The 21,060-nt window shown below is 40.3% G+C and overlaps 1 protein-coding gene across 2 annotated transcripts in view; it reads right to left on the bottom strand.

The window, feature by feature from the left end:
• The window catches only part of ATXN3 (ataxin 3), a 44,347-nt gene extending 23,588 nt beyond the window's left edge, over window positions 1–20,759 (bottom strand). Inside the window, exons 1-8 of one of the 2 annotated variants that reach the window (XM_043434350.1) lie at window positions 20,664–20,759; window positions 15,026–15,190; window positions 14,753–14,797; window positions 13,156–13,241; window positions 12,671–12,737; window positions 9,990–10,077; window positions 2,066–2,198; window positions 1,555–1,721 (exon numbers count right to left, since the gene is read on the bottom strand). In XM_043434350.1, the coding sequence (XP_043290285.1) occupies window positions 1,555–1,721; window positions 2,066–2,198; window positions 9,990–10,077; window positions 12,671–12,737; window positions 13,156–13,241; window positions 14,753–14,797; window positions 15,026–15,190; window positions 20,664–20,687 (775 nt within the window). In that variant the 5' untranslated portion in view covers window positions 20,688–20,759. The remainder of the gene's footprint in view (window positions 1–1,554; window positions 1,722–2,065; window positions 2,199–9,989; window positions 10,078–12,670; window positions 12,738–13,155; window positions 13,242–14,752; window positions 14,798–15,025; window positions 15,191–20,663) is intronic. The other variant, XM_043434352.1, reaches the window with a different exon arrangement.
• Window positions 20,760–21,060: the final 301 nt, after the last annotated feature.

The raw sequence follows: 21,060 nt of genomic DNA, 5'->3' as shown, positions 1-21,060 counted from the left end.
GAAGGAGGTTTCAAAAAGTTTTCTTCTCAAAACTATTCTGTACCATTCTGTAAATGTAAGAAAGTCTCTGAAAGGTTCAGGGAAAATCAGAATAAGGTAGTTCAATCTAACCTGTGTCCACTGCAACCACACCTACTACCATTTGTGACAGAGTGGACATGAGGTAAGCTCAACGACCATCTGGTAGGAGAAATAACTAGCACCACACTTGCTTGCTCTTATTAGAAATGAATCTACACTTTTTAAAAATTAATTAATTAATTTATTTGGCTGCATTGAGTCAGCTATGGCACGTGGGATCTTCCTTGCACCATGGGGAATCTTTGCTTGAGGCACACAGACCCTGTAGTTGTAGCACTTGTGGGCTTAGTTGCTCTGAGACATGTGGGATTTCAGTTCCTTGACCAAGGATTGAACACATGTCCCCTGCATTGCAAAGAGGATTCTTAACCAATGTACCACACCAGGGAAGTCCCAGAAATCAATCTACACTTTTGAAGGCACAGAATTCCTAGAAGTAACTTAAAGTGGATGATTGTAAAATAAACCCATTCTGTGTATTCCTCTATCTTCAAACATTTGGGTACTGACACAACTTAAGTATGTTTCTGTGTTCTTACTAAATTATTGCTCCAATCAGATTCTGCACAAATTGTGAAATGACATGGGAAGAAGAGTAAAGTACACAAAAATATCTAAAACTAATAAGGCTGGTGTCTGTCCACCACTGGGCTAACCTAGCAGGACTCTGCTAATCCAAAATGGGCCTGTGCACCATACAGAGTACTCAGACGTGGCCAGGAGGCATGAGCAGTTCAGGATAAAATATAGCATAAAAAGGATAATCTTCATATTAACAGAAACCCAATTTTATTTAGATCCTTAAGGAATTCAATTGATGAGTAATTTCATTAGAAAGTAAAAGGCAAATTCACATTAGACAGAAACAAAACAACTCCCCCCAAAAAGAAAACCCGTCACACTTTTTAAGTAAGCCCCTTTGAGCAGCGTCCCAGACATTTCCCTCCACTTGGATTCCCTGGGGTGGGAGAGGGATGGGAGTGGGTGGGGGAAGAGGTGTGGTGAGCTAAAAGAGTGAGCCCACCAAAGTGAGCTTAAGCTAAAAGTTCCACTGCCAGTAAGTTTCAGAGTTTTGTAAAATCAGTTTATAGTCTCTGTCCAGACCTTCCTTCATAGCCACTAGAATGCATTTAAACAGCTGGTCTGGGCAAGGGTCCACTAACCTCACAATGATTAGTTCCATTTAGTACTGTGTTTGCACAATATTATAACCAAACTGAATGACCAGAAATAAAAATATAACTAGTCCTAATATAACACAAGTCATAAAAAGTTATATGTATTAAATAATATCCAAAAGTTATTTGTATTAAATAATATCTAAAAAAACAATACTTGATTATACATAGCTACTGCTTCTGCAGTGACTGTCAAAGAACTTCTACCAATAGTATATTAACTTCCAGAAGAACTAAAAATGATCTAAATCAATTGCTTCAACAACAAATAAAGTAAGTGCTGGAATGTCCATACCTTGCATACTGAGCTGAATGGCCCTGCGGAGATCGGCTTCTTCATCTTCCATGTCAATTTCTTGGCGACTTAGTGCCAGAGCCCTCTGGAAGTCCTCCTCATCCTCGTCTAACATTCCTGTCCCATCATTTACTTCTAAGACGCGTTCTAGATCTGTTTTCTGGACTCTAAAGAATAAAAGCACAAATAATAACTGCAGACCGTTCTTCTATTTTAGCTATAGAGACATTTATAAACCAAAGATGTTTATGTAAGTTGAAAATGTACACTTTTTTTTGCAGATAACGTCTAATCATACAAAGGTCCTATTGTGATATGAATTTGTGTTGGGAAGTACACTTAAATAATTCAGAGAACTGATCCAAAGTTAAACCAATAAGCTACACTTAAACAGAAAGGTCTAAAAAAACCCCACCAACAATAAAAGGACCACATCTTCAATGTAAGCATGTAAAGTTAATTCTCGTAATGAAATACTATCATATACCCAACACTACAAGCCCAGCTTTACCTCTGTTCTTTAAGTTGTGCTAATTCTTCTCCAATAAGTTTTGGTCGATGCATCTGTTGGACCCTGATCATCTGTAGAAGTTGGTCAGCTTCGCAATCTGGCAGATCACCCTTAACAACAAATATAGAGTAACCTAAAAAAAAAAAGGCAAAAATTATCTACAAGAGCCAGCAAGTGATTAAAAATTGATTGAAAATGACAGCAGATAGAGAGGCAGCACAACAGCAGGAAGCCCGCAGACCAAGGAGTGAGGAAGGCCTGGGTCCAAATAACGGTTCTTACACTTACCAGTGGGGTGGCCTAGGACAAATTACTTAAGGTCTTTAAGCCTCACTTCCATATACATAGATTTCTTCAATTGGTCTTAGTTGGATCTTTCGTTGTGGCATGTGGGCTTAGCTGCTCGGTTGCGTGTAGGATCTTATTAATAGTTTCCCAACCAGGAATCAAACCCATGTCCCCTTCATTGCAAGGCAAATTCTTAACCACTGGACAACCAAGGAAGTCTCTCTAAGCCTCTTCACCTGTAAAATGGGAAGAGCCATCTCACAGAGTGACTATGAGAAGTATTTGAATCTGAAAAGGGCTCTAATTAAGCAAGAACATGGAAACATACCTAATTTGTGCTTAGTAATTTGTGGAGAATCTGACTGGGGCAATAATTAAGAGGCTTCCCTGGTGGCTCAGCTGGTAAAGAATCTGCCTGCAATGTGGGAAACCTGGGTTCGATCCCTGGGTTGGGAAGATCCCCTGGAGAAGGGAACGACTACCCACTCCAGTATTCTGGCCTGGAGAATTCCATGGACTGTATGGGGTTGCAAAGAGTTGGACATGACTGAGCAACTTTACATTCACTTTTCATGGAAATATACTTAAAACATACTAAAACAGTGCTTGACCAAGTATGTCTCCATAAGGGACCTATGTCTCCATAAGGGACAACAGAACGGCAACGAAAGGACTGAGGAAGAGCAAGGAGTGTGCACGCAGACAGCCCGGGTTTCAGTGCCCTGGCGCTTCTGTTGCCTAACTGCCTCTCTTGATCACTTTACTCTCTATGTCTTGATTTCTTCAACTGTTAAACAGATTATGCTGTACCTTCTGCAGAGCGCTGTTTGAGGATACAATCAGAGGATGTGTGTAAAAATCTGCGATACAGGTAAAGTGAGTCATCTGTGTAATAGCTGACCCTGACACACACCCTTTCTAACTAAAAACAGGACCTGGAAATTCTAGTCAAGGTGCTGAAGATGTGGTTCGTATTTTGAAAAAATTACATTCGTCCAATGTAATTTTTTAATTAATACAATTCTGGAAAGCCAAGGTTTTCCCAGCTGGCTACTCCATACAATAGCCGAATAAGGGTGGGCTATACGTAAGTCATTTTGACCAATTTTCGTTTTTCTACCATGAATTTTCTTCAACTTTGGTGCTTATTATAGATATTCTTTATGAGCATTAACAGAAAATAAAATTAAAAAAAGATTAAAAGGCCTATTAATGGAAAACTCAAGAGTAAATCATAACACACTTAACACTTTTTTTCACAAGGACAAGTATACTCAGAGTTCAGATGGTTGAACAGGTTTAATGCCAGTAAAACTGTTGTCTAGGTTGTGGAGACACTATGTTAGCTCCCCATGCTATTCCATGAACAGCATCATGAAGGGCAGAAACTGCTTTTTACAGAGGTGACATTGTGAGGATCTTGGGTTTTATTCAAGATTAGATTTCATTCTAAGTGTGCTAGGAAGCCACTGAAGGGTTGAAGAGTACAAGTATACCACAATGTGCATTATATTTTAAAAGACTACTCTAGGCTGCCTTCTCAATGTAATATGTAGGAACCAATGTGCAAGAAGAGTGGGGCTTATGAAAATGGAAAGTCTGAGGGACAGCAAGTATGGGGAGAAAAAAAAAATGAGTCTTTTGTAAACCTATTCAGATTGAAATGCTTTCTGGACTTCTGAGTGGAGATGAGAAAGTTAGGAGTTTGGTGTTTAGGGTAGATGTCTCGGCAAAAGATAAAAGTCTAAGGAATTACTGGCAGATAGACTTTATTTAGAGATGATATTTAAAATAACGGGATGGCACACAGTCAAGAAGTTGTCCAAGACTGACTCTGGGTCACTTCATTAGATAGAGATCCACAAAAGGCATCTGAAAGAAGCAGCCAATATGATATGAAGTAAACTAGGGCACAGTGTCTTGGAAGAGTAGTATAGACAGTATTTCAGAAAGGGAAGATATAGTTAGGGACAAAGGTTTTAGGCATAAAAGAAAAGAGATAAAAGTATATAAAATCAAAGACATTACAACATAATGATCCTACATGTAAACTGGAGAGACCTACATGATAACCAACCTAGTAGCAATAAGCATACCAGTGCACAGACTGTGATCTTGCATCACCATTACTAAAAGGGAAGGAAATACACAAGACTGAAAATTCTTATTATATGGCCTAAAAAGGGCTTCAAAAGGCTAGAGTGGTCATTTCAAAAGCTTGAGAGTCAAGTTCAAAAGGTTCCCACTCATCCAGGATGTGACAATATTGAGTATCAACAGTAATTACAACAGACTAAAACATATGAACTATGGTTTATTTATTCCGGCTGTGTTGGGTCTTTGTTGCTGCTTTGGCTTTTCTCTGGTTTTGGGGAGCAGAGGCTACTCTCGTTGTGGTGTGTACACTTCTCATTGCACTGGTTTCTTTTGTTGTGGAGAACCAGCTCTAGAGCATGGGCTATAGTAGTTGTAGCTCATGGGCTCAGAAGTTGTGGTTCCAAGTCTAGACCATAGACTCAAGAGTTGTGGTGAAGAAGAACAAGGTGAGTCGCTCAGTCGTGTCCGACTCTCTGCGACCCCGTGGACTATAGCCAGCCAGGCTCCTCTGTCCATGGGATTCTCCAGGCAAGAGTACTGGAGTGGGGGTACACAGGCTTAGTTACCCCACGGCATGTGGGACCTTCCTGGACCAGGGATGGAACCCGTGTCTCCTGCACTGGCAGGTAGATTCTTTACTACTGAGCCACCAGGGGAACCCTGAACTATGATTTTAATAGATTAGTTTACAATGAGAGTACAGAAACAAACCAACTGGTTACCTTTGGAGACAAGATACTATGAGCAAATATTTAAAACTGATAAAAGGCAAGAAATATTTATCCTGCTTTTTCTATATGAATTATATACTTCAAGATAACCAAATAGTTGATGAAGGAAAGTCTATTTGTATAGGAGTCCTCCAGCTAATAAATGAAGAAATGATGGAAATCTAATTAATGAAATAACAGACTAGGCATTTATTATTAGCAGCTACTCAAATCAAAAAAGAGAGACAACTGGACATTAAGTGCCACACCATCCATGAAGAGTCTTCTGTCCTCCCAAAATCAACTTAAATCTGATCAAGTCTCTAGATTTAAGGACCAGTCTATTGCTCATCAAGGGCTCAGGGGGGAAAAAAAAAAAGTATGCAATAAGTAAAATCTAGAATGTGAGAAACAGAACAAATGACCCATTTTCTTCAAAAGAATGAGGAAAAAAATAAAGAGAAGAAACTAATAGATAGGTTTTAGAGACACAGCAATCCAATGCAATCAATGACCCTTATTTCAACCTGGTTTAACTATACTAAAAAAAAAAAAAAGAAGAATCAAAAAGGAGATTAGAGGACTTCACTGGTGGCCCAGTACTAAAGAATTCACCTGTCAATGTAGGGACACGGGTTTAGACTCTGGTCCAGGAAGACTCCACACGCCATGCGGCGACTGAGCCTGTGAGCCACCACTACTGTGCCCACGTGCCCTGGGGCCTGTGCTCTGCAACAAGGGAAGCCATGCGATGAGAATGGCGTGCACGGTAACTAGAGAGCAGCCCCCACTCGCCACAACCAGCAAAAGCCCGTAAGTAGCAGTGAAGACCCAGCACGTCCAAAAATAAAAAATTAATAAATTGTAAAAGACTACTGAGGAATTTAATTCTTAGGTAGGATGACAAGGAATCTCCTCCCAAGGAGGAGAAAGGGATCTGGGGCGCTCGAGGAGGAGAAAGGGACAAACGTTTTTTCCTATGTTCCTTTGTCTTAGTCACATAACACTTTTCTCCCCCCTTAAACGCTGAGTTGTTATGACACTCTATTTTGCCTAAGACTAACTTTGTTTAGTTTCATTTGCACTCGTCTCACATGCTAGCAAGGTAATGTTCAAAATTCTCCAAGCCAGGTTTCAACAGTATGTGAATCGTGAACTTCCAGATGTTCAAACTGGATTTAGAAAAGGCAGAGGAACCAGAGATCAAATTGCCAACATCTATTGGATCATTGAAAAAGCAAGAGAATTCCAGAAAAACATCTACTTGTGCTTTACTGACTATGCCAAAGCCTTTGACTGTGTGGATCACAACAAACTGTGGGAAATTCTTAAAGAGATGGGAATACCAGACCACCTAACTTGTATGCAAGGTTTCTCAGATTCCTGAGAAATCTGTATGCAAGTAAGAAGCAACAGTTAGAAGTGGACATGGACCAACAGACTGGTTCCAAATCGGGAAAGGAGTACGTCAAGGCTGTATATTGTCACCCTGCTTATTTAACTTATATGCAGAGTACATCACGTGAAAAGCTGGGCTGGATGAAGCACAAGCTGGAATCAAGATTGCTGGGAGAAATATCAATAACCTCAGATATGCAGATGACACCACTCTTATGGCAGAAAATGAAGAGGAACAAAAGAGCCTCTTGACGGAAGTGAAAGAAGAAAGTGAAAAAGCTGACTTAAAACAGCATTCAAAAAACCAAGGTCATGGCATCCAGTCCCATCACTTCATGGCAAATAGATGGAGAACAGTGGAAACAGTGACAGTCTTTATTTTGGGGGGCTCCAAAAATCACTGCAAATGGTGACTGAAGCCATGAAATTAAAAGACGCTTGCTCCTTGGAAGAAAAGCTATGACCAACCTAGACAGCATATTAAAAGGCAGAGACATTACTTTGCCAACAAAGGTCCATCTAGTCAAAGCTGCAGTGTTTCCAGTAGTCATGAATGAATGTGAGAGTTGGACTATAAAGGAAACTAAGCACCAAAGAATTGATGCTTTTGAACTGTGGTGTTGGAGAAGACTCTTGAGAGTCCCTTGGACTGCAAAGAGATCCAACCAGTCAATCCTAAAGGAAAGCAGTCCTGAATATTCATTGAAAAGACTGATGCTGAAGCTGAAACTCCAATACTTTGGCCACCTGATTTGAATGACTGATTGGAAAAGACCCTGATGCTGGGAAAGATTGAAGGCAGGAGGAGAAGGGGGCAACAGAGGATGAGATGGTTGTATGGCATCACTGACTCGATGGACATGAGTTTGAGCAAGTTCCGAGAGCTGGTGATGGACAGGGAAGCCTGGAGTGCTGCAGTCCATGGGGCCGAAGAGTCAGACACGACTGAGCGACTGAGCTGACTGAAGACTAGTGAGTGGGGCACTCTCTGCCCTCTTCTGCTGTTCATGTCAGAGGCTTTCCCTAACCCTTTTCCACTGTCATAAAACTTTTGCCATAGGAAGCTCTGAGTGCCTGAAGCATCGTCTCTAGTCCTGATGCTAAATTCTCTTCTTTGGAGATAAAAAACAGAACATACTGTTCACCTAAGCTATCACTGCTCTTAAAAAAACAAAACAAAAACAGGCAATGAGAGATTTGAGTTGACTAGTTGGTGCTGTTAACGAATTGTAATTAAATGTTTATATGTCATTAGAGTGTAGTGGCTACATGTATACTTTTAAAGAGTCTTTGCTTTTAAAGATTTTAATTTAAAAAATCTACAAAGATGCTAAGATGATGAGTATTTTCTTAGAATATACTGGAAACAGAAGTGGGTAGGGTATAGGTAAAATAAGACTGGCCATGAGATATTTGCTGAGGTTTGGCAAAAGGTACATGAGGGTCCATCACATTGTTTTCTATACTTTTATACTTGTTTGAAACTTTTGATAACAAAATTTTGTTTCATTCTCTTTAAAGGAGGGTATACTAAACTATACTCTCAAAAAAGATGATGTCAAAGCAAGACTGAGAACTGAATACTGGCATTGGCAAATTGGAGGTCATTGGAGACACTGGGAAGAGGGTTTTCAGTGACAGGTTGGTTACCACAGTGTAACTGGAATGAGTTCGTGCATAGGAGACAATACACTAGAGATGATTCTAAGGAGAAAGTAAAAATGGGAGTCAGCTGGAGTTTCCTGGCATTAAAAGCAGCTTTTTCTTTTTAATCAATGGAGAGAAAGAGCTTACTTCTCTACAGTAGGAATAATAAGATAAAAGCGGGAAACCACATAGGAGAGTAGGGCAACAAAAGCAGGAGTAAAGATCCTGAGTACGTGGGAGGAGCTGAGATCTAGCCCCACAGTGTTCCCAGAGGGAACAGCTCACCTGCTCTCGCAGGCTAAAGGCACAGGAGAGAGAGAAGCAGGGTGATGATCCGCTGATAGAAGAATGAGGATGTTCTCTTTCAATTGCTCCTGTTTCCATAGTAGAATATAAAGGATGGCCATAAGCTAGGAGTCAGGAAACGGGAGGGGATGGTGAGAGGTCTGAAGGGAGAAGCTGTGCAATCATCATCCTGGGAAGTGGTAGGTGAGCTTACTGCAAGAATGTGGTAAGGATATCAAGTAGCACTGAAGGCTCATTAGAAATTTGTGATCCTAAACTTAAAGCAAAATTGATCATATTTTATATTGTATCTTTAACCATGCTCAACTGCTCTGATGGAGAAGGACTGGACAAGTCCAAGACTGGATTTTAACCAGGGTTGGGATTTTTGTCATAAAAGTATGATGGAGGGCGAAAGAGAAAGGAGCTGAGAAGCGCAACAGTGTGTTATAGCGATAACCACTGAATGATAATGAATTATAATGATGATTACAGAAAACAGGTGGGGTAATATAGGAAGTAAGGACCTAAGGGGAATGTTTAGGCTTGTAATATGGTTTAAAGAATTGTTACAAAGGAAAAAACCAGAGAGAATATGGTATAAAGATAGGAGACAATAGTCTAAGAATAGGACACTTATAATTAGACTTTGAAGGTGGTACAGTTACTAGTAATGGCAAGCAAGAGTGAAAAAAATGATCTTTGAAAGTAAAAAGCAAGAGATTGGATTGGACTGATTTTTGTAGTAGAAATCACCAAGAATGATGAAAAGAGCTGAAGTAGAGCCATGATAGTGAGTCAGATCTTAAATCTTCAGTGGAAAAGAAGGAAGATCAGACTTTAAAAGACTGCAAAAGAGCAAGGGGCAGACTTTACTCTAGTGATATATATTTCAAAGGAGCTGCAGTTTTTAGGGAAGAAGAGTGACCCAAAAGGGGTAAGGATGAACAAGAATACCTAAGCTTCCCCTTGGCTCTGTGGTATGTGGGGTCTGGAAGACAAAAAAGCCATAACATAGAAGGTCTGCAAAGGAATCAGCCTCATTAGGGGAGGGCCAGGTGTCAGCAAGAATGCCAAGAGAGCTGCTGCTGCTAAGTCCCTTCAGTGGTGTCCGACTCTGTGCAACCCCATAGATGGCAGACTACCAGGCTCCCCCGTCCCTGGGACTGTCCAGGCAAGAACACTGGAGTGGGTTGCCATTTCCTTCTTCAATGCATGAAAGTGAAAAGTGAAAGAGCAGGATGATTCAAATCACAGCCTAAAGCTCACCATGTAAAACAAAGATTATTTTCCTGCCTCTGTCACAAAAGCACTATTGTTACACTTACTTCTAAAGAGATGGTTTCATTTAGCTACGCTTATATCTAAAGAGAAGGTTTTATTTAGCCATACTCACTTCTATTGAGACGGTTGCTACACAGTTGCTATACTCACTTCTAGTGAGACAGTTTCATTTAGCTACTTCAAAAGATAATAAAAAGTGTTCAGTCTTTACTTACCTTCCTGTTGTAACTGAGCCAAGAAAAGTGCAAGGTATGTGTCTGATATTAATTCTGGACCCGTCAAAAGAGAATTCAAGTTGAACCACTGGAAGACAAATTGTCAATATTTAAGTTAGTGCACATTGTAAGTAATAAGTTTCACATGTTATGAACTGATATAACCCATCTAAACTTAGTAAGACTGTTTAAACACTGAAACATGTCAAATTAAGATTTTTTAAAAGTAATTAAATCATGCTGCTGCTGCTGCTAAGTCGCCTCAGTCGTGTCCGACTCTGTGCGCCCCCAGAGTCGGCAGCCCACCAGGCTCCCCCGTCCCTGGGATTCTCCAGGCAAGAACACTGGAGTGGGTTGCCATTTCCTTCTCCAAATCATACAATTTTTAAAAACTGAAATAAAATGTTGCAATTTTATCACTATTAAATGTTTTAAAAGTCTGCTTTAAGTCATAAACTTTAAATCCCCCCTTCAAAAAAGAAAAGAAACTGATAGTATTTGAAAGTATCCTTATTGTAGCCATAATTAAATCTTTTTCAAAGGAACAGTCCAACAAAACCCCGATCACATTATATTGATGTGGAAGGAAAATGACAACTATGAAGTTTTCCCACTGCTGATAATTTTGGTCAAAATATTTTAATTGTGAGAAGGCTAGACATTCCAGGAAGAGAATTTTTAATCACCAACTCATTTTTAAAAGATCACTAAACCACTACTGCATGTAATTAACATCGTTTGTTCACTATTTCATGGGCATCCTAATTTAACCCACAAGATAGAGCAGTTTCAGAAGTTATTGTCAGCACCATCACCAAATGCTTTTTGTGAATTTTACCAGAGATGATAATTATTTTTCTCATCTTTTTCTTTACACAGGGGCCTCAGACAAGAGTCTATAGTGAAAAATACAATTTTAATCAAAAATATAAATTAGAACCAAAGATGATAAGCCATAATTTGACATTTCCAGCACTGCCATTCCCTTCTCCAGCAGTTCCCAACCCAGGGATCGAACCCAGGTCTCTTGCATGGCAGGTAGATTCTTTACCATCTGAGCTACCAGGGAAGCTGAGTTTGTCAAAGATAATGTGAAATGTGTAAATTCAATTTTGAAGAACTAACATTTACAAAATTTCTCAAAATAATAATGTAAGTTTACATGCAAATCAATACAAAGGAATTCCAGACTCTAAGACTTCATATCTTGAAAGTGAAGAACAGCTGATCATATTTTTATATATTTAAATAAAACCCCTAGGTTAAACACACTTGGGAGAGTCCTGCCTTGGTTTTTCCCAGGGTTGATTCCTACCTGGGTGGGTCTCTCCTGCACCAAACCACACTTACTTACTTGCTCTTTGCCACCCAGGAGGGACCATTTAAGATGAAGCTGCTTCTAAGCAGCAAACTTAAAATAGTAGGGCTTTTGTTTCAGAATTATCTTGTATTGATTTAACTCAATGTACTCTTTCCTAATTTCCTTTTCTGTTTCATACTGGCTTATTTAAAAAAAAAAAAAACACAACAGCTCTATTTAAGTGTACTTGAAATGTAATAGACTGCACATATATTAAGTGTACAATTTGAAGTTTTAACATATGTATATACCCGTGAAACCATCACCACCACCAAGAAAGTGAACATTTTTGTCACTGCCAAGTTTCCCGTGCCCCTTGTAATCCTCCTTATCCATTGCTCCTTGCCTCCCTCATCCAGGCAATCACTGTCATTATAGATTAGTTTACATTTTCTATGCTTTTATGTAAATGGAACACTATAATGAGCCCCTGGTGGCTCAGACATTAAAGAGTCTGCCTGCAGTGTGGGAGACTCAGGTTTGACCCTTGTGTTGGGAGATCCCCTGGAGAAGGAAACTGCAACCCACTCCAGTATTCTTGCCTGGAGAATCTCATGGAGGGAGGAGCTTGGCAGGCTACAGTCCATGGGGTCGCAAAGAATCGGATACAACTGAGCAACTTCACTTTCTTCTTTTCTTTTCTATGGTATATAGTACTTTGTGTCTAGTTTCTTTCACTCAGCATAATTAATTTGAGATTCATCCACGCTGTTGCATGTATCAATAATTCATTCTTTTTCATTACATTCATCTGTTTTCAGTAACCCTCTTTCAAAGAGTCAAAATTCTGAGAAAAAGGACATTAAAAATTGTCTCAAAAATGGTATTGGGTATACAAAGACCACTGGTAATTATTTTTAAAAATAACACTTCTGGTACTTTTCTTGATCTTATAAAAACCTTGCTCAAGACACATTCCATTTTTTTTTTTAATAGAAATGATTTATGTAGACACATGTATTACATGGCATTTTGGAATGTGAATAACCTTGTTAAGCTAAAACAAATTGGCTGAAAATTTTTATTCATACTGGACACTATTTCAGGCTTTGTGACACTGCTATGCTTAACACAAACCTAAGAAAAATAGAAGTTAGCTGACAGAACATCTTTGTCACATAAAAACTTACTTATGTCTAAATATGGCTGTCTTGTCTTAAATAGAGAATTTTACTTATGTCCTATCTATCTAGATTGTAACCAGGCCACAAATACGCATTACTGGTGAGTTTCTTCATCTTTAAGGCACCAATCCCTTACACTTTAGTTGCAAATGAGGTACAGAATGAGAAAAAAGACAGGCAAGGAGGGGAAGAGTTACCTGTTTTCCTAATTTTCTAACTGTAAACCAGTGTTCTTTATAGTTGCATATAAATGATCTTTCATTTCTAGAAACAGGAAAAAGCACATATGCAATATTAAGCTGAAATATTAGAATCATATTCATTTAGTTTGTCAATTAGAAAATACTATACAAGACCTATGATGACTTCGGATTATATTTACAGTTTTAAGAATCACTGATTTTTTAAGAATTACAAAACAGTATAAATCTCTGGAGATCGGTGATGCCATACAAAAACAACAGCACCACACCCCATTCAGGGATCAGCTCTGCGCTGCCACACGTGGAGGGGTCAGGGAGGCTCGGGGACAGATGTTCACAGACAGCCCCGAAAGGCAAACCAGGAACACCTGAGGGGATAAAATGGGGACTATCACAACAAAAGCAGGCCAGACTTATTTTTCCCCTTTAAGAAAGTATAAATTTAAAAATCAAATATAGGAAAAGCAAAATAATCTTACATGGGATCAATCCTGAGCCTCTGGTACTCTGGACTGTTAAACAGGATTAGCTCTAAACCCCAAACTTTCAAGGCATTGCTTATAACCTGTTAAAAAAAAAAAAATTTTTTTTTTTTTTAATTCCAAATAAGTAGTGTTAAGGCATGTTAGTTGTAGAAACAATTTTAGTTCATAGATAAATTTCCCCAGTAGGCTACGGGTTTTAAAGTGCACATGCATGTGTGTATGTGTGTGTGTGTGCATGTGGATATATCACTATATACATCAAATATCCATATATAACAATATAGACATAACATTTAAAAGAGTACCTTTTACACCAAGTTTCTGGAATTGTATGAGAACCATACATGTCCTAGATAGAACTGCCTCCAAAATCTAGATGTATATTCCATCCAGTTAGTGCTACTCTTAAAGCAAGTCCATTGCATTCATTTGGCTACTATGAGTCCTGCTTTAGAAAACTGACAGTCAACTTACTATACGGAATAATGATAATTTTACATCTATTAAAATGAGTTATTTCTGAGGATTTAAACTGAAGTTTTCATCAAGTCTAAACTTCTTTTATCGTGGGTTTGTGATTTGTAGGAAACCAAAAGATACACTTGATTATTTCAAACTGAGGAGGAAAAAAAAGGAAAATTTTTGAAAATTCACCACCTACCCTCCAAGGTATCCAACAAAGCAGCAAGTGAAGCAGGCATGAGTATAGACAAAAAGTGAATGATCTGTGCCCACTGCACAAACAGGAAATGGCAAGCGCTGAGCCCATTCAGGCCCCTGCTCTGGGCCCGTTACCTGTAACAGCAGGTAATAGCAGCTGTTACCTGTAACCATCCACAGTGAAGCCCTGGCTGGAAATGCTGGTGACCGAGGAGTCCAGGAGGACGGAACAGGGGAACACATACAGAGATATCTGCAGGTCCCCCAAGAGAGGTTCTGAAGAACTCTGGATACACCTCACAGGTGTTAGGAATGGAATGAAAGATCCACACATGAAAGAATCAGTCTCCCGAGTATCATATATATATTCACCCACAGAATTCAAGGGGAGAGATAAGTTCCAAAAAAGGGAAAAGACGAAAGCCACAGACCATAATGAAGGAATCCAATCCTGGTAGGCTGATTTAAATGCAAGGTTAGCAAAGGGTTCCCCTCTGTCCATGGGATTTCCCAGGCAAGAATACTGGAGTGGGTTGTCATTTGCTTCTCCAGGAGATCTTCCTGACCCAGGGAGCAAACCTGCGTCTCCTTCATTGGCAGGCAGATTCTCTACTGCTGATCCATGAGGGAAGCCTTTGAAATACTGTGACTTACTGGAATTACAGTTATTAGCTCACAGATTCAAATTACCAACCTCCTTTGAAAAAGGAAGGCCTTCTCTAAAACGAAGAATCTACTGTCCTAATTTTCATGTTTATCTATATAGAAAACTAGTATTCTAAAGGATAATCATATACTTTTATACTCAATGTACTGGAGGAACTTCTGACGGTCACATCAATAAAGTGACTATGAAAGTCTGTGAAAAGCACACCCTGAACTCAGAGCCTGGGATATAAACAACACTTAGCACATGCTTGTGACTACTTACTTGAATAGAGAAAAAGCCACTGTCATCCATATTTCCAGAAGGCTGCTGTTGAATTTGGAGAGGTGGTTGGGGCGGGGATTAAGGGTCGGGAGAGAAGAGTAAAGTGTCATTAGTGTGCGTATTTAAAATAACATCTTGTGCATTCCCATCTACAAAGCCGAGAGCTGAGTTATAATTAACAAGTCAGATCCCCATTGGAAGAGAAGCTCATCTCTTTCTAAACACTACCCACATTTTTTAAGAAGCATGATTTAGTGAGTTTAAAATCGGTACCTGCAAAAATGTGCGATAGTCTTCACTAGTAACTCCTCCTTCTGCCATTCTCATCCTCTCTTCCTCATCTAGCTGATGTGCAATTGAAGATAATTCCACAGGGCTGAAGTATTCTCCTTGCAGTAGGTTATTCAAGCAATGTTGAGCACAAAGTGAGCCTTCTTGCTAATATTTCCAAAAGAAAAAATTCAAATGTGATTTGTAAAACAGATTTGTACAATATCTTCTCCAAAGAGATATGTAATCATTAACTTCTTAACACAGCCAAACCAAACAGTTTTAGCTTTAGAAACCATGAATAACCCAGGTATGGGCGTTTCCACTTGCTAACATTTATTTTATAACTCTACCACTAATGTAACTACAATTATATGATCAATTATATGGTCAAAAACAATGATTTATATTAAACAAACATCATCTATATCAAATCTTATATTTTACTAAAAATTACAATAAACATTTAGCCTCCCTCATTTTCAGTAGCTAAAATAAATTCACTTTTGGAGATTCCATGATAAATTACTAATGCTGAAAAGAACATTTAATCCCTAGAACATTTGTTCTTTCAATAAGATTTAAATGTTTGTTCATGGGATGTTTATGTACTTCATTTAATGAGTACATTTAAATGTTCATTCATGGAATTTCAAATCCATGAACAGATGAATCTCAAGAACTGACACAGTAAGACAAATTCTGTTCCATGTTTATGGAGACTTGTAGCTACAAAAAAAATGAGGTTCTCTTAAAGAAAGATAAGGCACACACTGCTCAGAAAATCCCTTGCTCAGAAAATCATGCTTGGAGCTCACTTCTAGACAAGGCAGCAACGAGACTGCATCCAAGCTCGGGTCTCCGTGGGATCACTGGCTTCCTGTTATGGGGGTGGGAAGAATTCAACTTTCCACAAGCCCCAAGGTCTTCGGGCACTGGCAACTGGCTTTCTCACACAACTGGCACCCAAACCTAAACCCAGGATACCCTCAACTAAGTAGCCTGAGTATCACCCTTCTCCCCTCAACAATGCTGCTCTCCTGTTTCCCTATAAGAAGGGAGACTCATGGGTGGATGCGGTCCCTCCCCGTGCACCCAGCGCCAGGTTGGACTCCAAGGGATAATGACAGTTGGGAGAATACCTTCTCCTGCTAAAAACCCTGATGCTCTAAGTTATCCATTTCCCTAGAAAAGTCTATTCTTTAACCCAGCCTGTCTGACATCCTGCAATTTATTCTGAGCTATGTCACACAACAGATCTGACCCCAAAGACCAACACCATGCAAGACACATCTTTTTCCTGATTTAATTTTCTGGGAACAAAATTCAGGAATGCAGCACTGAGACAGTCTGAGTGTGAGCTAGGGGGCTGAGACAAGTTTATCTTCTTATTTTGGTACTGAATAAACAGCTTGAACTTAAAGAAGGCACTATCTACCCCTCAAATCATAGTTACGATGGTGAGAGAGGACTTGTCTGCACCTCTTTTTCCTTCTACTGTATTTCTACTACCAGAAAGCACCTCCCACCAAATAATATGTAGGTTGGAGGGAAAGACCCTGATGCTAGGAAAGATTGAAGGCAGGAGGAGAAGGGGACGACAGAGAATGATATGGTTGGATGGCATCACTGACTCAATGGACATGAGTTTGAGCAAGCTCCGGGAGTTGATGATGGACAGGGAGGCCTGATGTGCTTGCAGTCCATGGGGTCACAAAGAGTCGGACACAACTGAGTGACGGAACTGAACTGAACTGAACAGATGTCCTACTTATATTCTATTGAAAAATGGGCAAGACAAGCAAGTACTCACAAGAGGATAGCCAATGGATTAAAAAACACAAAAGGGGGCTCACCTTCATTTTAACTATGAGAGGAATGCATATTAATGTTAACAGTATGTTATTACTACACACTCCAGAATGACTAAAATGTTGGAGAGGATTAGACATCAAAACTGTTCCACACTACTGACAAAAGTATAAATTAGTCTAACCACTTTGGAAAACTATCTGGAGTATCTACTACAACTTAACATCTACCAACCCTATGATCTAGCAACTCCACCATTAGGTACATAGCATAAGCAACAGAAATGCATACAGATGTACATCAAAAGACAACTACCCAAATGCAAATGCTCCTCACAGTAGAATGGCTAAAATGTGCTATAGTCACAAAGAAATACTATACAATAACATACTGTGTAACAGTGAGTTGCTCAGTTACAACCGGATTCTTTGTAAGCCCATGGATTGTAGCCCACCAGGCTCCTCAGTCTGTGGAATTCTCCAGGCAAGAATACTGGAGTGGGTTGCCATTTCCTCCTCCACGGGATCTTCCAGACCCAGGGATCAAACCGGGGTCTACCTGCATTGCAGGCAGATTCTTTACCATCTGAGACATCAAGGAAGCCCTATTATATTGGCCACCAAACTGCAAATTATTCAAAGGCTCCTTCCAGGAGAATGGCTAAATTGTGTTACATTCACAAAGAAATACTATATAACAACATACTATGTAAAATTGAGTCTACTCAAAGGCTCCTCCCAGGAGAATGGCTAAATTGTGTTATAGCCACAAAGAAATACTATATAACAACATATTATGTAACAAGGAGTTAACTACATAACATAACAATACTATATAATAATGAGTTAACCACAACTACCTGCAACAAAATGGGTAACTCAATCAGTGTTAAACACCAGACTTGACTCAAAAGAGTATACTATATATGATTCCATTTACAAAATCTCAAAACAGACAAAACTGATTAACCAATGATGTTAGAAATCAGGATAGAGGTTACCCTTGCAGGGGTGGAGGGAGCCGTGGTATCCTGGAAGAGGACATAGGGGGCTTATAGGATGCAGGTAAATGTTCTATTACTTGATGTAAATATTATTTACACACGTGTCCATTTCATGAGAATTCATTGAGCTGTGCCCCTACATGTGTTATCCTTAATAAAAAATTCAAATAACAAAATAACAAAAAAGTCTCTATTAAGATACGCTCTTTCACTTCAAGAGCTACCTAATTCAGTGACCAGATACTACAAACAGCAGAGGTGGTATTCAAACCCAGGCAGAGTTTGTACTATTAACACTTCCTTAAGCCACTTATTTGGAACTTGGTGATTCTTAAACCTCAAATAGCCTGAAGATGGTTAGGAAAGTGTAGTCTCTCTCTCACACAACAAAAACATCATGAATGTCATAAAGTCAAAGCTCAGCATCTTTCCAGTATTTTCACTAATTTTAAATACAATCCCAACAAGTTCGGTTATCATTCTCAGTTGTAAATGCATAAAAGTATCAATTCAGATGGCACAAAAATAACCTCACCGAGAGCAGTCAGCAATAGAACTGATAAAGACAGAAAGCAGGTACCAGACACCACCCCCCCACCCCCCGCCAAAAAAAATCCAAACAACAAAAAACCAGTACTAGGTGGCCATGTAGCATTAGGGTTTAAGTTAGGGACTGGCAAACTCTAGCCCTTGGGCCATATTCACTCTGCACCAGTAGCTAAGAAATGATTTTCACATTTTTAGATGGTTGGGAAAGCATACAGATACACACACACACACACAAATATGTGAGAACATAAATGACTTGGAAAGTCTAAAATATTTACAGAAAAACTGTTTAGATAAACAGCACCATATCATCTTAGATGCTCAAGGAACACTCTTGATTCATTTAGATTTTTATTGAGCACCTACCATGTGCCAGACACTGGGGACATATCAATGAACAACTCTTGAGTTTACATTTCAACTTACTAAAGGGCACTCAAAGTGACAACTCTGAAAATGGGGAAATCAGAACTCCAAGAGGAAGTGACTACAAAGTTCTCTGCAGGTAGACATCCCTACATGCACAGATTCCTATCGGCCACAGTTGGTTCTCTGACTCTATATGAGGAGCAGGGGAAGGGAGTGCTCTGGAAAATGTCATATTGAGCTCAAACATCCCCAAAATGGCCTCTGTAGAAAATGGGCAACGGGTCCTATGGTTATAGGTGCTTTCCCTACCTCTGAACTATGCCTGAAGAACCTGAAGAGTCTTCATTTGCTAAGTACATGTAAGGTGATGAGGGTAAATGTGTTCTTCAAGAGTCTTTAAATTCAGGCTGATAATTCAGGGTGACTTCTCTAAGTTTAGTGGATTTTCATTAGGCTAGTGTCCAACTTCTTCTGATATCATAATTAAGCAGTTACCTCCACTGCAATCTAACCAGACTAGGTACTAATCAATACTGTTTTTTAAAAAACAAACAAACAAAAAAAAAACCACTGCATGGTCCTCAAAAAGTGATGTGGAAAAATTTAAAGTTTTCAGTGGGAAATATCTGGTTCTACAGCAAAGCTTCTGAAATTAGTCATAAAAATTTGTCCACTCAAGGTTCTTTTCATCCAACCTCCTTAGCCAAGCAACTAAATTTCTTCTCCAAGATTCATATATGTCAGTCAACTGAAAAGATTAGTGATAACCAAACACTGAGTCCTTCCTCATCCACCAAAACAAAACAAAACAAAAACTTTCTGAAATGTTTTCTATAAAGAAAAGCATTCCATAACAATTTGTTTGAATTTATACTGCACTTCCTTTGTCTCTTATTGCTTTGATTGCTGTGTGTGTGCATTTTAAAATGGATATATAAGTATTTAACAAAACAAAACCTCTTTGCTCCTACTAAATAACAGCCTCAGCAGCAACTCGTTCCAAACATGAAACTACTAGGAAATAAGATACGTGTTTAAGCCGACCTGAGGAAGGTTTCATTCACACTCAAATGAAATCGTAATTGTATGCGAAAAAAGACGAGTTTATCCACATGCCACAAACATTAATCTTCAAGTGCATAGTCATGGAAGAATCAAAGCACAATGGGCTAGGCAGACAACAACAACATTATTCCTGCCCATCCTTAATACCTAACAAGAAAGCTGGCCTCCTGATCCGGAAAGATGCCACTACCGAAAGAAACGAAACCCAAACATCTCGTAACACAAACTCCTGTGACGACTTCCCAGTGCAGAGGCGCACCGGGTTTCCTACTTCACTTCGCTGAAGTGTCACGCCCTCCATGGGACAAGCCAAGGTCCCAGCCTCGGGAGGCTTACGGACCCAGTGCAGGACAAGGATCTAAGGGTATGGGAGATTCCAATATAGAACTGAGGAGACCAGAGAAGGAAAAGTTAATTCTTCCAAGGACCAGGACTGGCAGAGTCGGGTGAAGTTGGGAAGGATAGAGGGAGATGTCCAAGAGGTGATTAGCTAGGATGTGGGGAGACGGAGAGAGGGAGACAGGAGAAGAAATCCCACGGAAAGTGGAGGGGAAGCGCTGAAGCCATCCCCTCTCTCGTGCCCGGAGGCGCCCCCGGCCCGGCCCTTATCCCCTCCCGGCTTCCTAAATATCCCCGGACCGGGTCTCCTCCGGATCCTCGGGCACGGGCCTTGGGGTGCAATGGGGACATCGGTGAAGCTCCCCTCGCGGGGGAGCTCCTCCCGCCGGCGAGATCTGGATGGGGGCCTCTCGGGCCCCACCCAGCTCCCCTGGAGGCGGTGTTGCCGCGCCCCACGCCCGCCACCACGCCGCGGACAGCTCCCCACCGAACGTGGACACTCACTTTTTCGTGGAAGATGGACTCCATGTTTATTTGTCTGGAGCCAACGGCCCCCGCGCCGAACCACCCCCCTCCAGCTCCGCCCCCGGCCCCACCGCTCCGCCCCCTCCCCGCCCCACCACGGTCCGCCCTGCTCACGTGCCTCACGTAGACCAATCATCCACGAGAATGCGAGTCACGTGGAGCGACGAGGCGTGAACGCTGGGCGGTAAATGAGGGGCACGTGACCTTCGTAGCGCATCCTAGCATCCCTGGGTTATCCCCGCAAGCTGGGGAGTGCTGCAGCGCCGCCTGCCGAATGGAGGATCATCTCCCCTTCCCACTCATTGTGATGGATTCTTAAGCTTCTGGGGATTTGTTTTGAATAAGGATCACTGAGGTTCTATGTTCTTTTTGTTTT

The sequence above is a fragment of the Cervus canadensis genome, chromosome 17, assembly GCF_019320065.1.
Source record: "Cervus canadensis isolate Bull #8, Minnesota chromosome 17, ASM1932006v1, whole genome shotgun sequence".
Classification (NCBI taxonomy): Eukaryota; Metazoa; Chordata; class Mammalia; order Artiodactyla; family Cervidae; genus Cervus; species Cervus canadensis.
This window is presented reverse-complemented; position numbering and strand designations above follow the sequence as displayed.